The sequence below is a fragment of the Sturnira hondurensis genome, unplaced genomic scaffold, assembly GCF_014824575.4.
Source record: "Sturnira hondurensis isolate 20B ecotype Veracruz unplaced genomic scaffold, ASM1482457v3 Scaffold0020884, whole genome shotgun sequence".
Classification (NCBI taxonomy): domain Eukaryota; kingdom Metazoa; phylum Chordata; class Mammalia; order Chiroptera; family Phyllostomidae; genus Sturnira; species Sturnira hondurensis.
Window position 1 is genome coordinate 839454 of NW_028093515.1, and position 21321 is coordinate 860774.

Sequence of the window (21321 nt, forward strand, 5' to 3'; positions counted from 1 at the left end):
GACGTTACACACCATACCCATCTACCTTAAAAAAAAAAGACCCTTCCTTCCCTGCATACTCATTTTTGCTTTATAGAAAAACCCCTCAAATGAGCTTTGCACACAACTGCCTCCAATTCTGCTCTATCCTTTCCCACACTTCCATGAGGCTCATTATGACACTCAGGTGTCAGGTTCATCCGACCTGACTGCTCCCGGTCCACCACCCTCCGGCTCCCAGACCTCACACTAGCCCGGGCTCCTCACATCCTCTGAGCCAGGAGGGGCCTCAGGCCTGGGCTTCTCTACCCGCACTCTGGTCCTCGGTGCACTGCTCCAGCCTCCCGCCTTTATGCTGACAGCACTCACTTTTCTCTCTCCAGCCTGACCTCTCCCCGGAGCTCCAGACTCCTTGCCTGACCGCCTCCTTGACGTCTTCTGCACATCACAAGCATGACCATCCAGGACTGAGCTCTGGAGCTCCACCCAAGCCTGCCTCTTGCTCAGTCCCACCTCAGCCCAAGGCAGATGTCCCCTTCAGGCCATAGGACCTGCTATCATCGGCTACTTCGCCTTCTCTCACACCAGAGCCACTCTGCCAGCAGCCCCGTTGGCTCCCACTGCAGGGAACCTGTCTGGAAGCAACCCTCATCCTCCTTGGCCTCTGCCCCTTCCCGCCCCCTCGTCTACCGCCTGGACGGTCACAGCAGCTCCTCACAGGCCCCACCCCACATTCGGCAGCGGGGACCCTGAGAGCACCCAGTGTGGTCCCCGCTGCCCATAGTCCTCTTGCCCCACACCCTCCTGTGGCGCCACCTCATTTATGGCAGATGCCAACACCATTGGAGGCGGCCCACAAGACCCTCCGCGATCTGTCTCCATCACCTCTCTGACCTCTAATGCTCACACTGTTCTGGCCACACCGGCACCAGACAGTGCAAACCACTGTCTGACCTGCTGCACGCTTTCCTGTCTTTAGCCTGTCCCCCAACCAAAATGTTAGCTCCCTGAGGCCAGGAATCTCTGTGTGTCTTTCACAGCTATATTCCCAGTGCACAGACTGGCACAGTGTCCTGATGATGGGTGACAGAGATGTCACCCTGTTTCCTGTCTTGAGACACCCACACTTGGCTCCTGCAGTGCCTTACTAAGTCTGGGTGCCCAGGCACTTACTTCTTTGTGTCAGTGAAGGGGAGTGGCCGTGGCGGGGGCTCCTCGGTTCTCTTCCACCCCGCGGGGTGTTTACTGCGCATGGGCTGCTTAGAGAAGAAGGACTTGGGGACCGAGGTGGAGAGCTGGAAGGGGCTGGCCGGCACCAGCTGCGACGGCCGAGGAGCCTCTGCACCGGTCGCTTTGTAAACCTGAGCAGGGTAGCCAGCCCTTGAGTTCACGTCACTGCAAAGTAAAAACAAAATGAAGTGATCACACTGACCCCACATCACAAAACCAATCTGTTTAAATTCACTCTTGGAAAACAAAAAAGTTCATTCACATAGGAAAGACACAAATACATTACTGCTGCAGAAAATTCTGAAGGTACAGCTCCCTGCACAGCTCTCAGCCCCTCCCCGGGATGCCCTTCCAGCACACTTAGTACCACTAGAGCCCGGGTGGCAAACACAAGGCCCGCGGGCCACCTCGTTTTATCCGGCCCCGCACCTTGTTTCTACCTGGTGGCAGCGCTGAGCCCTTGCTTAACTGTTAAGGAGCAGTTACATTTATACAGTCCTAAAATTAGATTCAGCCCTTTGAAGGCAACCATGAGACTGTGGCCCCTGGTGAAAATGAGTGTGACACCCCCTGCCTCCTGGGCAGAGCCTGCACACCTGAAGGTAGGGGTCCTGCCTGCCTGTCTATAGGCAACCATGGTTCACAATCTGTTCTGCAACCTCACCTTTTCCTATGTAAATATTTCAAAGACACACAACCAGAGTATTAGGACTTTTTTAGGGGGGTGGGTGGATGGGTAGAAAATTTATTTTTAAATACCTGGGATCGTGTTAATACATTGTTTTCTAACTTGTGGGGTTTTAAAATTTTTTTAAATATATTTTCTTGATTATGCCATTACAGTTGTTCTAATTCGCCCCCTTCATTCCCCTCCACCCTGCACACCACCCCTCCCCCACCATTCGCCCCCTTTAGTTTATGACCACATGTCTCAAGTTCTTTAGATTCTATATTTTCCCTACTACTCTTGCCCTCCCCCCTATCTATTTTCTACCTACCATCTATGCTATTTTCTGTACCTTCTCCCCCCTTCTCCTCCTCCCACGCCCCGGTTGCTAACCCTCCATGAGATCACCATTTCTGTGGCTCCACNTGACTTGGAATACTTCTTTCCAGCCCCTTCTTGCCTGTAAGGTCTCTTTTGAGAAATCAGCTGACAGTCTGATGGGAACTCCTTTGTAGGTGACTGTCCCCTTATCTCTTGCTGCTTCTAGGATTCTCTCCTTCATTTTAATCTTGGCTAATGTAATTATGATGTGCCTTGGTGTGTTCCTTCTTGGGTCCAACTTCTTTGGGACTCTCTGAGCTTCCTGGACTTCCTGGAAGTCTATTTCCTTTGCCAGACTAGGGAAGTTCTTTATTATTTGTTCAAATAAGTTTTCCACTCATGGCTGTTCCTCTTTCCCTTCTGGTACCCCTATAATTCAGATGTTGGAACGTTTAAAGATGTCCTGGAGGTTCCTAAGCCTCTCCTCATTTTTTTGAATTCTTGTTTCTTCATTCTTTTCTGTTTGGTCATTTTTTTCTTCCTTCTGGTCCACTTCCTTGATTTGAGTCCAAGTTTCCTTTCCATCACTGTTGGTTTCCTGTGCATTTCCCTTCATTTCAATTAGTTTAGCCTTCATTTGTTCCTCTAATTTGTGACTAAAATCAACCAGTTCTGTGAGCATCCTGATCACCAGTGTTTTGAACTGTGCATCTGAAAGGTTGGCCATTTCTTGGTTGCGTAGAATTATAAGCTCTGGGGCTTTAAGTTCTTCTTGAGCCATATTTTGGTCTGTTTGCACCTGTTATGTATGAGGAGTGGAACCCTAGGTGTTCACCAGGGCAGGGCGACCCAGTGGCTGGGTTGTGACGCTGTATGTGGGGGCGGGGTCAGAGAGGGGCAATGGCAGTCCCCTCTACTGCTTTCTGCCACTGGCTGGGGTCTGCACAGTCTGTCTCACTACTGGCTCCTTCACTGGTTTATCTGCATGCGAATGTGTGACCACGGTCAGCCTGCCGCCTTGCGCCCTCACTGGGTCCACCTGTTGCTACCCCACACCTGGGATCCGCCCATGGCTGCCTGTGCGCCTGGGTCGGGAGATCTTTCCTGCCTGACCTGGCTCCACTGCTGGCTCCGCCCCTCTTACCGGTCTGGCTGAATGGTTCGTTGTTGTAGGACTTTCATATAGTTCAATTTTCTGTGTTTTGGCTGAGTTTTTGTTACTGAAACTTTGTTGACTTTAAACTTGGTTGTGAGAGGAGGCACAGTGTTTCCACCTATGCCTCCATCTTGGCGGAAGTCCTAACTTGTGGGTTTCTTAAAACTTGAAATACATCTTGTGATGCAGCTCTTCTTTGAAAAAAATTTAAAGGTACCCACTACACACCAGACTCTATTCCAGTTCATTGAATCTAAAACCACAGCTCAACATCCCAAGTGCAGAAACCCACACTGCAGCGAATCTCATGCTGCTGACTGAGACCCAACTCTTGGGCACCCAGCCGCTCACACTACTGAGGCAATCGCCTTTTAACACTTTTAAATAAAGTCTCCATTCCATTTCAAGTAAGAGGACTTTAATGAGAAAATTACTGCCTTTGGAATATAAGCTAATAAATCTTTTTTGAAGGTCAATTTAGCACATTAAAGGGTAGGACTTCTGACTATGGCTAAATGAGGAGATGGCAAATCCTCACCCTCAAAAGCACAAAGCTGACAAAAACAACCATATCAGCATGCTGTAAATTGACCAAGGGCATAGAGTAATCCAAGAACCATCTGTATTTGAAAAAAGGCTGAACTTCACATAAGAACAGAGATAGCTGAGGCATTTTGGCCAGAGGCCCCTCCCACCCCCACCCAGCTTGGTGAACAAGAAGTTCAGCCGCAGCAGAACCTTTGGGACAGATCGAGTGTCCCGGCATTTGTACGTCAAGGGTTTCAGGAAGGGAAGAAAGAAAGGGGCAGAAGAAAGGCTGGGAGAAAAAATGGCTGAAACTCCTCCAATCTGATGAAAGACATTCATCTACATATCTAAGAAATTCAACAGATCCAAGCAGAATAAATAGGAAGACCCAGAAAAACAGCTGAAATTCAAACACTAAGATAAAAATCCTGAAACTTTTTTTAAAAAGATTTTATTTATTTATTTTTAGATGGGGGGAAGGGAGGGAGAAAGAGAGAGAAACAACAATGTGTAGTTGCCTCTTGCACGTCCCTCACTGGGGACCTGGCCTGTAACCCAGGCATGTGCCCTAGACTGGGAATCAAACCAGCAACCCTTTGATTTGCAGGCTGGCACTCAACCACTGAGCTACACCAGCCTGGGCAAAATCCTGAAGGCTTTAATAGCAAAAGGATTCATCACACATAGAGGTGTAGCTGTACAATCAACTGCTGACTTTTCATTAAAACAATGGAATAGAATGACATTTTCAAAGGGCTGAAAGAAAAAACCGTCAACTAAGAATTTTACGTGCAGGCCCTGGCTGGTGTGTCTCAGTGGATTGAGTGCTGGCCTGCAAACCAAAGGGTCGCGGGTTCAGTTCCCAGTCAGACCACATACCTGGGTTGCGGGCTAGGTCACCAGTTGGGGGTCCAGGAGAGGCAACCACACACTGATGTTTCTCTCCCTCTCTTTCTCCTTTCCTTCCCCTCTGTTTAAAAATAAAAAAATAAATAAAACCCTAAAATAGAAAAGAATTCTATATCCAGCAAAACTATCCTACACAAATGAAGGCAAAATAAAGATTTTTTTCCCCTCAGGTAAACAATGACTGAGAAAATGCACTGCCAGCACATCTGCCTAAAAAACAACACAAAAAGCCCTCAAGCTGAAAGAAAATAATTGCAAGTGGTGACCCGAATCTATACAGAGAAATGAAGGGTTCGAGATGGTAAATTTGTGGGTTAAAATAAAAGACTGTATAGATTCATGTTTTCTTATTTCTTCTGCAACCTCCTTAAGAACATAAGTTATATAAGGCAATAATAATACTAATATATTGTTCAGTTTGTAATATATGAGACAAAGTAGCACAAAGGAAGGGGAGAATATGGGGTTATATTGGAGAAAGTTTCTATGTTTCATTGGAATTAACTTAGTATTAATCCAAATTACCATGATATAATGCACATTTTAACAACTAAAAAAAGAGCCAAAAATCAAGAGGAACCCAAACAGTATACCAAAATACATGTATTTAATATGAAAGAAGGCAGTAAAGAAAGAAGAGCAAGAAAGAGATACAGAGAAAACCAGGAACAAAATGGCAAACGTGAATCCATTCATTATCAAGTTTCATTTAACATAAATGGCTTTTTAAAGATTTTAATTATTTATTTTTAGAGAGAGGGAAAGGGAGGGAGAAAGGAAGAGAAAGGTGTGAGAGAAACATTAATGGGTTGCTGCTTGCATGCCCCCAGCAGGGGACTTGACTTGCAACCCAGGCACGTGCTCTAACAGGGAATCGAACTGGTGACCTCTTGGTTTGTGGAACAACGCCCAACTCGAGCCACAGCAGTCAAGGCTAAAAGTAAACGTGTAAACANTGTAATATATGAGACAAAATAGCACAAAGGAAGGGGAGAATATAGGGTTATATTGGAGAAAGTTTCTATGTTTTATTGGAATTAACTTAGTATTAATCCAAATTACCATGATATAATGCACATTTTAACAACTAAAAAAAGAGCCAAAGATCAAGAGGAACCCAAACAGTACACCAAAATACATGTATTTAATATGAAAGAAGGCAGTAAAGAAAGAAGAGCAAGAAAGAGATACAGAGAAAACCAGGAACAAAATGGCAAACGTGAATCCATTCATTATCAAGTTTCATTTAACACAAATGGCTTTTTAAAGATTTTAATTATTTATTTTTAGAGAGAGGGAAAGGGAGGGAGAAAGGAAGAGAAAGGTGTGAGAGAAACATTAATGGGGTGCTGCTTGCATGCCCCCAGCAGGGGACTTGACTCGCAACCCAGGCACGTGCTCTAACAGGGAATCGAACCGGTGACCTCTTGGTTTGTGGAACAACGCCCAACTCGAGCCACAGCAGTCAAGGCTAAAAGTAAACGTGTAAACACCCCAATTTAAAAAAAGGGATTACTAGACTGGATTTTTTTAAAAAGCAAGCTCCAACTGTATGCTTTCTACAATTTAGCAACAAAAATTGTTTCTTTAGCAAGAAACAATTTCTAACAATTTAGCAAACAATTTAGTTTGATGCTAAATGTTTAGCATCAAACATTTAGCTACAATTTATTAACGGAGCCGAGGTGGCACATTTGTGGGGGATGTCCAGGGAGTCACAGAGTGTGTCACGCTGCGAGTGGACTTTGTCTAGTGTGGTCAGGAGTGGCTCCCCCAAGGAGACAATGGCATCTGGGCCAAGAAATGAAGAATGAGCGGCATCGGTCTAACCCATGATCTCCCAGAAATCTGTGCTGCAGAGAAGCCGGCACAAGTGCACGTAGGCACGTGTACCTGGATGGTCACTATAGTGCTGTGCGTGGTCAAGGAAAGCTGAACGTGGCCTGAATGTCTTTTCATAGAGAATTAAATAGACCACTGTTGGCGACTCGCGTGTTAAAAACTACGTAGCCAGCACAAAGAATAAGACGGACTTCTGTTTCTGTCTGAGCTATCGTACATGGGGATGGCATGGTGCAAAGCATGACTCTGCCTTTGTGTTTTGAAAGCACCTATGTTGTGCGATTATTGGACTTTTTTGTTTCGTCTTTTTTACAAGAAGAAAGGTGCATTTTCCCCCAACTGTGGGTGATAAAATCAATTCAGCAGGTCCTGACCATTATTGAGGGTGAAGAAAAGAAATGTAACAGTATGACACGGGTCAGTGCACATCACGTGAGGTAAGGGTAAGCGGTTTTGTGCAGCTCCAAGGCGGGTGTCCCTGCTGGACCGCAGTGTATACATAAACCCTGGGAGGTCAAACATGTGTCAAGGAACCAGGCTGGAGATGAGCCTCTGGGGAGCATACACTAACTGACGGTCACTGGATGTGGCGGTGACGGGGAACGCGTAGAGAACAACAGTCAAGTGAAAGTAGATACAGGGCACAGGGCAAAAGCAAGCGCCGTCTGACACTCAGTCTGCCTCCCCGAGGCACCCCCGGGACGCCCTTTCTTCTTCAAGAGAGCACCCCCCACACAAGCGCGTGCATGCGAGACGGAGTGTGTATCCTCCCAACCTTCCTTCACAAAACAAACGGCATCGTACTGTAAGCTTGCTCTGCACCTGGCTCTCACCCCAACCACGTGTTCTGGAGATCTCTCCATGGCCCTCTCTCCCGTGTCTGCAGAGGGTTCGCTCTACGAGTGTATCACAAACAACTGATTTTGCTGTCACTTTTCATTTCTACGGCACATACTTTCCTACCTAGTCACCATGCATGCCCAGCTTCTGGGAGCTGGAAACATGGGAGGATTAAAGAAGGAAGGGAAAAGGGGTCTGCCAGCCAGCTCGTCCACTGTCTCTTCTGAGATGGGTGTGCCCCCCGCTTTGGGCTCTGTGGCAGACACAGAGGGCGTCATTCTTGTCCTTCCTCATCCTATAAATGGAGGCTGATTTTACTCATGCCTTGCTTGGGCAAGGTGACCTAACACCCAGCCCAGGGGGGAAATCCTGATTGGTTGGAGCCATTTGTCTGGGATGGGCGCAGGGTGGGCCTGTGGTCTACTTCTGGCCAGTTTCCTGTTCCACTGTGATTATCTGGTGGATGACAAGACACTTTGAGACTGTGAGGAGAGCTAGCCCATAGGGTGATAAAGGCAGAACAAAAATAAGGGAAAAGATCTGGGTCCCTGAGTCAAGAAATTACCCGGTCCTGGGGGCCTCCGTAATTTGGGACTTTGTGTTCTATGAGCTAAGAGCCTTCCTCCAACTGAGGTGGAAATTTCTGTTACTTGCAGCCAAAGGCATTCCCATGACATGTCTGTCTTCACCCTCGACAAGCCTGAGGACTGGAGGGTGCCTCATGCACAGCACGGCCTCAATCAAGAACTACTCCCTGAACATGCAGTTCCAAGTGCCCGGTGCAAGGCGGAGTTAGTTCTTCACTGCCGACCAATCCACAGAGAGAACACACATCCTTTCTGAAGTACCAACGTGGACAGGTGTCCGTCCTCCCCAGGCCTCCGCTGTGACCTGAAAACTGAGGCAGCACCAGGCGGTGGATGAGAACGTGGGCTGTGCTGCTCACCTGACCCAGGTTCCATTACCAGCTCCAACCGACACGCTGTGACCTTTGCCTGAGTCCTTCTCACAAGCTCCTACGTGCAGCGCTCACACAGGCTGGGAACCAGAAGGGGGCTCCCCGAGCTGCAGCTACTACAAAGGGACGTGCTGCGCCCGGGGGCTAAACGCACACGCTCTGGACTCAGCCAGGACAGGGGCAGGGCGGCACCCTGCTCAGCACGCTAACCCTGCCTCCACCCAGAGGCTAAGTTATATCTTTGGGGAGTACTGAAGATTTTGTCGGAATAAGAGGTTTTGTGGCTTACGGAAATCACACAGCTGTACGGGCATGTGCCACGCTCTGGTCTGGATGGGTGGCCCAGGCCCAAAGGGTGCTGCGCCCCTGCCTGCAGCGGGTGATGGTGAGAGCTGATGGTGCCGACCCTGTCGCCATGGCCAGGCCCTGCTTCAAACACCTGACAGGTGTCACTTCATTTAGTTACCTCAGTGGCCCCATGAGGCAGGAACTACCACCCTTGCCATGTTTCAAGTGGGGAAACTGAGGCTCAGAGATTATATAACTTGTCCCAAATGACATAGCTGGGGATGGGGGACAGAGCCAGGATGCAAACCCAGGCAGCCTGGCTCAAGAGGCCCAAATTCTAGCCACCAGCCTGTACTCTCGATGACACAGCAGCCACGGTCAGTGCTAGCAAGCATAAAACCGAGCAGTAGCAGACATTTTTGGACCCAGGTACGTCTCAGGCCCTGTGCTAAGTACTTCAGTGCATGGTGTGGTTCATCCAAACAGCCTCAGACCAGAGGAGATCATTGCACGCATTTCACAGATGAGGACGTAGAGCCTCAGAGAAGCTGATGGAGGCCACACGGCGGGTAAGTGGCAGCGCTGTGACCTAGACACAGCCAGAGCCCTGGAAGTAACACTGCTTACCCAGACACCCGCAGGTGGGCCCTTCCAGGCCCCTGCCACCCAGCCTTCACTGCAGGACCAACCTCGCCCTGTCCCCTGGTGTGTGGCATGGCCTGTGCGTCAGTCAGCCTCTGTGCGGGGTTGGAATGATGTTCCAGGAGAGTAGCCGTGAGCAGCCACATTCCACCCTGAAGCCAGGGAGCGGCAGGTCTTCAGAGAGTGGAAGCAGAGAGGCCATGGGGTCCAAACCGATGCAGATCCACCCGGTGCTTGCCACCTCCCAACCACTGCCCATCCACCAGCACGGCAGCCTCCTGCTGCTTGCCCCCAAACACAGCCAGAGAAGCCTGGGCTTAGCCGATGGACATCACAGCCCTCTTCTGCTCAGGACTCTCTATGGCTCCACTGCACTCAGGGTAAGAGTCAGAGTCCTCCCACGCCCCCTAGGCCCCACACCATCCGGTCTGTCCCCTCTGCCCTCGAGCTCCTCCTCACTCTGCTCCAGCTGGACGGAAGCTGTCCCCAAACACACCGGAAACATGTTCACCTCAGGGCCTTTGAACTGCTTCCTTCCTCCAAGATTTCTTCCCACCTTCCCTTGCACTGGCCTGGGTTCCTCTTCCCACGGTGACTGTGACTCTTGAAGTGGGTGTCCGTCATGTGCGACCCTGGTCTCCTTGCTCACACAGGCAGGGTGAGCTCCAGTGGATCCCAAGGCCTGCACAGTACCTTTTGGGGCTGTGCCCCCGTATCCTAGTGACTCCCGCAGCACAGCCCAGGAATGCGAGGCCACGTGCTTCCTGCCTGCCTGGGAACACCCGCCTGTGTCAGCGCCACGTGGAGCCACAGCCTCTGTTTGCCCCTGAGCAGCTCTGACAAATTGCTCTGGAAACCCAGGCAAGTCTGGAGTGTGTGCTGCCTCAGGAGAGGGCAGGGGGCCAGGTGGCTGCCGGCCTGGGATCACACAGCCCACTGCAGTGCCCACAGTAGGCACTGGCGCCTGGCCGTGTGCCCCGAAGCCAGGCTCCCATGACGAACGTCTGGGGGGAGAGTCTGTGAAGTCACTGAAGTCATCAGTGGGCACAAGCCGCTACAGGCCCAGCCTGTGGGTGAGGGCTTCCCTGTTTGGGCACGACAGGGCCCATCCCTTTCCTGGCAGCTCTTAAATTTTGCCAGCAAGCTCACTCCTCCTACCCCTGAAATAATCTATCCCCCCCAGAACAGCCCAGAGTATTTTTTTCCCCAGATCTTACTGCCACCTGGCATATTAATATTAGATGGTTGCTCAGCTGCCTGCCTGCCTTGCTCTCTCCAGGAGAATGTCAGCTCTACAAGGGAGGTGACGTTGGTCCCTGCTGGATCACCATGTTGCGAATAGTGCCTGGCACATAGTGGGTGCTTTAATGGTCAGGCCTGCCCAGTCCTGCTCATCTTTTTTCTCAAGAATCTCAATGCGCTCGGTCTGTAACAGCCTCCCGACACTCAGCGGTTGGCCCTGACTCTTGCCCAGCTTCCTAGCACCATGCAGGACCCGTCTGCCTCCCTCCTTCCGTCCTGGCGGTGTTGCCTGCTGAGGCATCCACAGCTGCTCTGCCTCCAGGTCCGGGCCCCCTTCCTTCTCCCTCACATCTGGCCTCGGCCCCAGCCTAGCACCATCTTTCAAAACATAAATCTGTCCGCACTACCCTTTCTACTGAAAGCTTTGCCTTGCTGCCAGCAGCTCTTAGGACCAAATCCAAACTCCCTAATGTGGCAGACAGGGCCCTGAGGGGTCTGCCCCCTGCTGACCCCCCAAGTTCAGCTACACCCTTAATTTTTACACTTGAGCCATGGGGCCTGTGTTCAGTGACTTGACGGCACCCACCCTGACCCTCAGGACCTTTGCATATGCTACTTGCAGAGGGATGCCCTTTCCACACCCCTTCTTTCTTTTTTCTCTTAAAAAAAAAATTGGCCCAGCTGCCGTGGCTCAGTGGATTACGCATCAGTTCGCAAACTGAAAGGTTGCTGGTTAAGATTTCCAGTCAGGGCACATGCCTGGGTTGAGGGCCAGGTCCCCAGCTGGGACCATGAGAGAGGCAACCCATCAATGTTTCTCTCTCCCTCTTTCTCCCTCCCTCCCCTCTCCAAAAATAAATAAGTAAAATCTTTAAAAAAACTGTCCACATATAGCAAAATGTACAAAACAAAGACGTACCATTCAACAAACCATTATAAAGGAGACACCCATATAACTGCACCGCAGGTCAAGAATATGCATTATTAGCCCCCCTCCCCACCACTTTACCTGCTCTCCTTATTCCTTTCTTCCTTGGCAGAAGGGCCCCCTCTTCAGGGAAACTGCCCCAGACTAGATTAGACCGCCCTCCAGCCCGGACCATATCCCAGTTACTCATCACTTTTTGAAGTACTTGCTTGGTGGCTGCTGCGGTGCACTGGCAGTGCCCAGCAGAGGGCCAGGCACACAGTAGGTGCTCACTGTACGAATACACACAAGGTGCCACCCGGCCAAGCGCTGCCGGTGCCTGCCCTCCATGAGCAGTGGGCTGCTGCTCCCGCCTGGTCCGAGAGCCCGGGCCGACGGCAGCAGATGCAGAAGGCAGCGTGGGCGCAGCGGGCAGGGGCACGCGTGGGGGCCCCGGCACAGGTGCTCAGCGCCTGTCTGGGAACTTGTGCCCGTTGAGCTGGGAAGGCTGTGGGAGGCTCAGCGAAGTGGGGGGCGAGTGGGGCTGACAGGGGGCCTTGCACGTCCTCTGCCCAGAACACTCTGCCCTCCTGCGTCCGTGGTTAGCTCAGCCTCCTTTATCCATGAAAACCCCTCCCCCAACGGGGCCAGGCCCCTCCCCTGGGCTGCCTCATCCCAGCTGCTCCCTTACCCCAACCGCACTGTTTGGGGCCAGTCTGCCTCCCCCTGGGCTTTTTGTGTTTGTTTTGTTCAAATCCTCACCCAAGGACATTCTTCATTGCTTTTAGAGAGGAAGGGAGAGACAGAAACACTGATCAGTTGCCTCTCGTGGGCTCCCAGACCAGGGATCGGATGCACCCGGACCCTGGATCAAACATGCAACCTAGGTAATGGAACCCCAACCCCTTAGTGTATGGGATGACGCTCCAGCCGAGCCACCCAGCCAGGGCACCGCTGGGCTTTGTGCCCTGAGAAGCCAGGCCCAAGGCTGTCTTGGTCACCACACTGGTCACTGAGTGTTCCCTCACTGCCTGTAACCGGCTTGGCCCACGAGCAACATTCTGATTTAGCTGGTTGGGGCTAACCTCATCTTTTTATAACATCCCCCATGATTCTAACCCCACCTGAACTTGACCTGAGATCCATTGCCAGGTGCTGTTCAACGGGCTCTAGCTCAGATTCCTCACCACATCCCTATGAGGTAGTTATGTGATTTATCCTCCATCTCACACATGAGGAAACTGAGGCTCAGAGAGGTTCAGTCATTTGCCCAAGATCACACAGCCAAGACAAGGCAGAGGGAGGGCCTGAACCATGGCGGGCTGATTCTGGAGTCCACACTCTCATCTACCACGTAGATGCTTCTTTAAATCAATTCACTTATTTTCCCTGAACTTGTCCAAGGCAGTATCTGTAAAATCAGGGGTGAGAGCAGTAACGTTTTCCTTGATATCCATTAAGGCAAACACACACCCATTTAAAGTGCAACATCTTCCTCCCGTACCACCCAAATCACTTCGAGCACCCCATTTTGGGAATGCTGTTCCACACTAGAGCCCGGTTGCCTAGGAGAAAACTTCGGGAAGCAGCTTTAATGAGTAGATAAGAATGATTTGCAATTAGCACCAATTGTCTGTATGCAAATTAAAGCTCCCAACCCCAGGGCCCCTTTTTTTGTGGCGGGCTCCTCTCCCATTTTATTGTCTTCATCTCTGGGTTTGGCTTTGCAGAACAGGGTAATTTCATACCCGCCTCCTGCCTCAGCCACACAGTCTGCTCCCTGGCACTGCTACCTGTATGTCACAGACTTCACGACAGTTGCTTGGGTCACTAACATAGGCCTATGCCCAGCACAGGGGCCATCGCAGCAGAGACAGGAGACCCCCTCTCAGTGGGGCACTCTGACCATCTGTCTCACTGATGACCTGATTCCCATCTGTCCCAGCGGGTGGTGGGCTGAGGTGAGGGCTGGGGGGCCTCGTCCGAATTTGCTCATTATTTCGCCTCAGCACCCAGCACAGTCTGGGACATAACAAGTCCCTAAGAAATATTTGTCAGTGAAGTGAGTGGATAAACAAATGAATGAAGGTGCTGTCGAAAGAGTCAGTTCCAACGATTACGAACTACCTGCCTGGAGAGGCAGGCTGAGACGGAGATGGAGACGGAGCTCCCGGGCACTCTCCCCACACCTTCAGCCTGCTCCTGGTCCCTTGACTCGGGATCTGTGCACCAGGGGAGGGGAAGTGCCAGCACACGGGAACTGTGACCCCAAATCTGCCACAGGAGCACCGCTGAGTCGTGATGTCATCTCAGGAGGTCAGGAATGACACTCCAAGATTTTAAACAGACGACGCTAGATGCAAGTGCTTCACACACAGGCTAAGTATTGTTTGGGAAATTTTTGCTGCACCTTTTTAAAAAAACACAGATGTACATATAAAGCCACCTCGGGTTGTGTCAAGGAGGCCTGAGCCCACTGCTGGGTGCACGTGTCCTGTGAGGACAGGCTGCAGGTCCAAGGACTGGCAAAGGCATCAGAACGCCAACGGAGGGCAGGACCCCTGACAGGCGTCTGGGACCTGAGCTGGCCCTGCTCAGGGCTGGTCCGGGAAGGGAAGGGAGGCTGTGGCCTTACAGATCTGCCCTGGGGACAACCCATCCTGGGGGGGATGGCAGCTCAGTAATCCCTGCCTGAGGCAAACAGACCCCGGAAGGGGCTGGTGGACCAGGCTGAGCCCTGTGACTGCTGAAGGAATCCCCTCCTCTGAGCATTTTTCTGGGAGGTGGTTCACGGCTTTCATCAGATTCTCAAAGTGTGTGGTTCAGACTTGAGGTTGTGGCTGTGCCTGTTCTTTCTCATTCCCCAGGCAGCCTCTCTACCTCTGGTTCCAAAGTGTGGGCCCAGGATCTGCAGCATGAGTATCAACTGGGAACTTTTAAAAACCGTATATATTTTTAGGCCCCACTCTGACCTACTAAATCAGGAACTCGAGTGGAACCCAGCCTCTGTGCTGAATGGCCCTCCAGGGGACTGTCTGTCTGGGGGCTATGGCCCTTCACTGTGTTGTCTGGAAGGCTCCCCTGTGCCCTCCCAGGCTTCCTTGCGGCTGGGGTGGTCCTGGGACGCTGCTAGCTTAAGGGGATTCTGGGAAAGCTTCTGCTTTCTCCATACAAAGGGTCAATGCAGCTGTCGCAAACTTTCCTCTGCTCTCCACCCCCACATTCCTCAGGGGCACCACCGCCACCGGGAGACGGGGAAGTCGCCGTCTGACACACAGGGTTCGGGGCCCTGAGGCCCTCCCGGGGCTGTTGCGCCAGCCTGGCTCCATCCCCTCCGGACTTCCCCTACTGTCAAACCTCTATCTGTTTAAGCCACTGTAGGCCAGGTTTCCTACTACCACCAGCTAAACACACTCCTGACAGATAAAGTCTGCGGACCCAGAAAGCATAGAAACCACGGGTCTCAGCAGAGGGAGAAGGCAAGAGAGACAGAGGACATGGGGGACAGATGAAGACACAGCCAGGGGTTGCTCTCCCTCTCCTGGGTCCCTAAGGACTGACCGACGGGCCGCCAGGGGCGCTCCAGGAGTCTCCGAACTTTGGAAGCACACACCTGCAAGCATGTTTCCAGGGACCCTGCCACCAGGATGGTGTGGGATGTAGAAGGGGTCAGAACCCCTGAAGGGCTCGAGTGAGGAGCACGCCTTACCTGGTTTGCCTTGGTGGGTCTCGACTGCCCCCCGCCAGGCCTTTGGGGGTGCTGGAGCCCGTGCTGTACAGCTTTGGTCGGTAGTTCTTGCTCTGGCCCCCGGCTGCGGGGGCAGGAGAGACCTCCCGCCGCCTGTCTGCATGGTGGGACCGCCCGGTGGCCTCGCGCCCACCTCCACAAAGGCCAATGCTTCCTGGGGGCTTGTGCGGCTTGGATGGCCGAGGCGCCTTGGCCAGGGACATGCAGCTGGGACTGGAGGTGTAGAGGGTGGTGTCAATGCCGCTGTCGCTGGAGCCACCCTTGGTAAGGGGGTCTTGCTCTGGCTCCAGAGGGTCCAGGGGGTCAAACCAGCGATCGTCGCTGTGGCTACTGGACGCGTTGCTGGACAGGGTGTTGCTGCTGGAGTGACTGGAGTACTGAGGCTCTCCCTGGAAGGCAAGAGGAGCGTGTCACCCCTGGGCTGCAGGGTGGGGCGGGCGTCCCATCCTCGGGTCCTCCGTGAGTGTGACCCCTGGAGCCAGATGGCTCCTGACTCTGTTCCCCTCTCTTCCTGGCCACGTGACCTTGGGCAGGTGCCCGTTTCCGCATCTGTAAAACGGGGTTGACAATACCCACCCCATGGGGTAGCTCTGGGGAGGACATTAGGCATGCAACACGGGCTCACGGTTTGAGCTCAACAAGTCTATAACTCAGGACCTGGCCTTCCCTCCCGAATTTCCCTTTCTCCGTCTCAATAATGGTGTCTCATCCTTTTAGTTGCCCCCTCCAAGAGCCTTGGAGTCACCCTGCACCCTGATTTTGCTCACACCACATCCAGTCCAACAGTAAATGCTGTCGTCAGCATCTTAAAAACAGATCAGAACCCACCACTCCTCCTCCTGTGGCTCCATCCACTGCCTCAGCCTGGACCACGGCAGCAGCCTCCTCCCGGTCTCCCTGCTCCTGTCCCTGTCTCCCCTGCCGGAGAGAGGCTGTGAGCACCTGCATTAATTCATGTCCCTTCCCTGTTTAGGACCCTCCTGTGGCTCAACCACACTCGGGAAAAGCAGGAGTCCTCACCACGGCCCCTGAGCGATCTGAACCCACGTTCTGGTCTCTAACTTTGTCTCTCCCTCCCTCTTGCTCACTCTGCTCTGGCCACAGGGGCCTCCTTGCTGCTCTTGGAGCGCGTCAGGCACACCCCTACTCCAGGGCTTCTGCACCTGCTGTTCCTTCTGCCTGCAACGCTCTTCCCCCAGGATGTTTTCATGGCGCACTCCGTACTTCAGTCAGGGTTTGGGCATACAGGCCACCTCCTCAGTGGCTTTGTCTCACCACTTCGTCCTAAGCATCAGTGCTTGACACTCTCTCCTCCTTTACCTGTGCTTTGGTTTCCCTTCCCAGCACGCACCAGCTCTTGGTGTTACATGGTACACTGGTGTGTCTGCTTACTGCCTGTTGTCCTACCGCCTGTCTCTTCATCACCGTGGCCCCAACGCCTGGCACGTTGCAAGTGCTCATCACTCACGGCACGAATGGACACGAGCAGACTGCCAGGTGCTCACCACAACTCTCTCCTTCTCCTGGGCACACAGGACTACATTTCCCAGCTCCCCTTGCAGCGGGGTATGATCACGGATAAAGTGCTGGTCAGTGTGACACGTGGACGTGATTTATGCCATTTCCAGGCCCCGGGCTACAGACACTTCCCACAGGAACCTCTCTTCCTCCTGCCCCTGTCTGTTGGAAGGAGGCAGGCACCCAGCAGGCAGGGGCGGCAGGGGGGGTGGGGTCCTAAGGCCCTGAGCGACCGTGGAGCTACAAGAGGGCGGGGGTCTGGGACCCTGAATCACCACGTGCAAAGCTGCTCCCCGAACACTGGAACTGAACTGTCCTGTACGAGATCACTGAGATTCGGGGACTGTCTGCTGCAGCTGTCCACCTAGTGCCACAGACCATCATCTGTGTCCCCCAAATTCCTATGCTGAGTCCTAATCCCCAGTGAGATGGCATTAGGAGGCAGCGCCTTTGGGAGGTGATTAGGTCATGAGGGTGGAACCCTCATGAACAGGATTTTTAAATACACATTTTCTCCGACTTATTCCTACATGTATAGTTACACATTCCTCATAAACGGGATTATAAAATCCCCATGTACCTTCATGCAAGGGCCCCGGAGAGCTGCCCTGCCCTTTCCATGAGGTGACAGGACTGTGTCCATGAACCAGAAAGTGGGCCCTCACCAGGCGTGGAATCTTGGACTTCCCAGCCCCCAGAACTATGAGAAATAAATTTCTGTTGACCCAGCTAACCCACTACATGGTGCTTTTGCCACAGAGCCCGAGCTGCTGAAGACACCTACCAGGACTGGTGTGACAACGAGGAAGGCGCGGCCCAAGGAGGGGACGTGGCTGCCGAGGGCTGCAGCCAGGACGTGCGCCTGGCTGGCTCCAGCTCCAGCGTGCAGCCCGAGAGGAAGGTGGCACAGGTAAGAAACGCGCTCAAGTGTGGAGTTCAGAGGCCCAGGCCCACACCCCCACCGGGTGGGTGAAGCTGCCCAGCCCACAGCAGCCACGGCCAACCCAACAGCCAATTCCTACAGCCCAGACTCCCCGGGGTGGGGCAGGCGGGGCCCAGACTCACCTTGGAATGCCTGTTGGGGGAATCTTTGCCTGCTGCGTCCTGCCTGGAGGCGTGTTTGCTCCCGCCGCTTCCAGCCAGGGCTGAGAGCCGGGCCTGGGCGGGCACGTGCCACAGAGGTTCTGCAGGAAGACAGGAGACACGTCAGTGGTTAGAGGTGACGCGGGCCCTGGCCCGGGTCCGCCCGAAGACTCCGGCCTTAAATACGGTTTGTGATGGAGCCGCCGCCCCTCTGCCAGCCTGTCTGCTCACCTCACAAATGCCAAGACCCCATCAACTTACATCTTGGGGGGATAACAACGCTCAGTAATGGAATATTCACTGAGTGCTTAGGGGCCCGTGCCAGGCCCCGGTCCAGTGCTTTGCGTGAGTAAACTCATCGAAGCTTTACCACAATCCTCCATCTTTATCCCCGAAGGAGGCTGAGCACATTTCCACCCTTCCTGACCATTTGTATTCATTGTGTAAATAACTTGCTTGTATCCGTTACCCAATTTTCCATGGGATTGACTATCTTTTGTTTTATTGGTATCGGGTTCTTTATATATGCAAGGTAGTGATCCTTTGTTGGTTAAATGAGCTCAATTTTTGGTTGAAAGGAAATGAGATAATAAATGCTGTTTTACAAACTGATTTTCACTTTACAACACACGCACACTTGCTTTTACTTCATGTCTTCACGAGGCACCGTCGCGTAACTGAACACGCAGCTTAGACAGCTGCGCGGTATTTCCCCACGGGAATGGGCAGCGATTATTTAACCAGTTTCCTACTGACAACGGTCCAGTTACGTTCACTTTTTCTTCACAAAATGTTTTGCTAGCCTTCCCGCTACACACAACTCTGAGCAAGCTTGGGATTGTGTCTGGGGCAGTTTCTACAGTGGAATTGCTGGTTCAAATGTGAAACAGGTTTCGAATTGTGCCAGCTGGGGTGGGTGTGAGTAAATCAGTTCAACTCCCAAAGCCAGTTATCCCGAACTGAGGATCTGCCTTAAAACAAACAACACAAAAACACAAAAAACCCGACAGAGTGCTGGTTAATATCTATCGGTCTTATAAATGCTCTGGGGAAGGGGGCCTGTGGGACCAGAAAGAGCACCGGGTCACTGCAGAGAGCGGCCCGGCTGGCACGGTCGAGGTGTCACTACCTGTGTGGCTCTCACTCGGGAGCCATGGATATGGAGAGCGGGGAGGCTGGCCACCTGCGCCACCTCTGGAGGGGACTCTCCTCTCTGGAGCACCCGCAACCCCAGGAGGTGCCGGCTCCTGGGAGGCAGCCAGCCCACACCAGGAAAGCGCATTCTACAGACAGGCAGGCCTGGGGCCGTCACAGCCAGCCTGACTACACCCGTGAGACTGACGACACACACGGTCCCGTCTGCGGCCTGGGCCTCTCCCCTGACTTCAGACCGTGCACATGGCTGCCTCACCACAGCTCCACTGGGCGTCTGCTGGGCACTTCCACGGACCATGGCCAAAGCCAACTCTTCGTCTCCCTCAGACTGGCATCTCTCAGTCTTTCCTGGTCAGTCAACGGCTGCTCCATCCTCTCAACTCCTCAGGCCAAAAACCTGGTATCGCCTTCGACTCCACTCTCTCACCCACACTGAGGCATCAGGCAATTCCGTCAACTTTACCCTCAAAGGACCATATCCAGAACCTATCCATCTCTCCCTCTCCAATGTCCTGACCCGGCCAAAAGTCTGTAGCGCCCTGTGACCACCTGAGTCAGGTCCCGTCACATCTCTGTACACCCACATTCTGGCCCTGTCACCTCCCATCAGTTCTCCAGCCACACGGACCTTCCACTGTTCCCCCAACACCAGCCTCACTGCCTGCTCAGGGTTGTCAACTAGCTGCTGTCTCCTCTGGAATGTTCTTCCAGCTTGCTCCTTTGTATTCTTTCAGCCTCGCCTGAAATGCGATTTGCTCAGAGATTTGCTCTAATGCCATCGATCTCTCTCTCAGCGCCGGTCAGCTCCCACCCGATACTCAGTGCCGTGGGTAAGCACTTTGTGTGCCCTGCCCACTCTCTGTCTTTCCCACCAGACTTGCAGCTCCAAGGAGGCAGAGGATGTATCGGTCTGGCTCATACCGTGTCCCCGGCGCTCAGCCTGGTGAACTGCCAGTGGACAGCCAGACTCCTCCTCCCCTCCAGCTGCCCCAGCGTCCCTCCACTGGACCTCAGCACTGGCCTCCAGTGACCTTCTGACTCTCCTGCTCCACCCTTCACACGCTGAAATCATGGCCAGGCGTGGGTGGACTTGGGGCAGCTGGTGATCTTGGGGACACCTTCCCAGCCGGGTAGCTCTGAGGCTTGAGAAATGGTCACATTCTGCAGGTGAGGAATTGGGGTTGGTATCGACCAACAGGAGGGGTTCTAGACCCCAAGAGGCCTTGGTTCAAATCCCAGTGATGCCACTTACCAGCAGGAACCTCAGCCAAGTGACCTTTCTGTGCCTCATCCTCCTCATTTGCACTGGTGCATACAGAGCATCCATTCTGATGTGCTCCTGAGGTGATTAAACGGGAGGGACCGCGGAGCACCCGGGACGGTGCTGGGCACACGACACGCACGCAGACCCACACTGCCGTTACTGCGAGCATCACCACCCCCTGGTCAGGGCCGGGCGAGTCCCCACGTCTGTCACGGTGCCCGATGCCCCCCGTCCTGAACTCCCTTTCTTCTGGATCCTGAATACACCCTACACTTCACGATCTGTGCAGGGGATGAGGAGGGGGGAGGGGGTATCAGTCAGTTTATAACAAGGTCCCACTGGCAGCGAGAAGGGAACCAAATTCTAGGAGACACAAGAGAGGAGGGAGATGGTAAGGACAGTGATGAATTTCTGTGACACCTTCTCTGGGGCCCGCGGTGAAGGCTGGAAAAATTGCCTCCCCATTTTACACTTCAGTGTAATGAAATCACAAGGAACACTTTTTCTGAACTGGATGGGAGTGGAAAAAAAAAAGCAAATCTGTGTCTTGATGCAAAAACCACAGACCTGCAGGCAGGAAAGCATGTCCGCAGGCCCTGGAGGGCAACCTGAAGGCCACCAGTTTCCCCTGGTTTAAGGGAACTATGGGGCTGGGTGCCAAGGACTTCTCTAGCCTGCTCGTCCTGGGCCATGCAGCCTCTTCACCATCCCGCAGTGGCCGGGGGAGCTGCGGACGTGCCGACACGGGCATCCTGAGCTGCCTGGAAATTCTGGAACATCCCCTAAGCCAGGGGTGTCAGACTCATTTTCACCAGGGGCCACATCAGCCTCGCAGTTGCCTTCAAAGGGCCAAATGCAATTTTAGGACTGTGTAAATGTAACTACTCCTTGACTAGGGGCAGGGAGCTTGGCATTGCCGCCAGGTAGAAACAAGGTGCCGGGCCGGAAAAAGTAAGCTGGAGGGCCGGATGTGGCCCTCGGGCCTTGTGTTCACCACCGGTGCCCTAAGCGGACATCTCCACCTCTTCCCCCCGCAACGCCTGA

At 53.0% G+C, this 21321-nt stretch overlaps 1 protein-coding gene across 6 annotated transcripts in view; it reads right to left on the minus strand.

The window, feature by feature from the left end:
• SIPA1L3 (signal induced proliferation associated 1 like 3) overlaps nucleotides 1–21321 on the minus strand; it is a 243151-nt gene that overhangs the window by 24415 nt on the left and 197415 nt on the right. For 5 of the 6 annotated variants that reach the window (XR_005064251.1, XM_037030767.1, XM_037030766.1 and 2 more), the window contains 3 exons: nucleotides 17841–17959; nucleotides 15219–15646; nucleotides 1153–1374 (listed from right to left, as the gene is read on the minus strand). Coding sequence is in view for 5 of the 6 variants with exons in the window: in XM_037030767.1 (XP_036886662.1) it covers nucleotides 1153–1374; nucleotides 15219–15646; nucleotides 17841–17959 (769 nt within the window). In the remaining variant the exon portion in view is untranslated. The remainder of the gene's footprint in view (nucleotides 1–1152; nucleotides 1375–15218; nucleotides 15647–17840; nucleotides 17960–21321) is intronic. The other variant, XM_037030768.1, reaches the window with a different exon arrangement.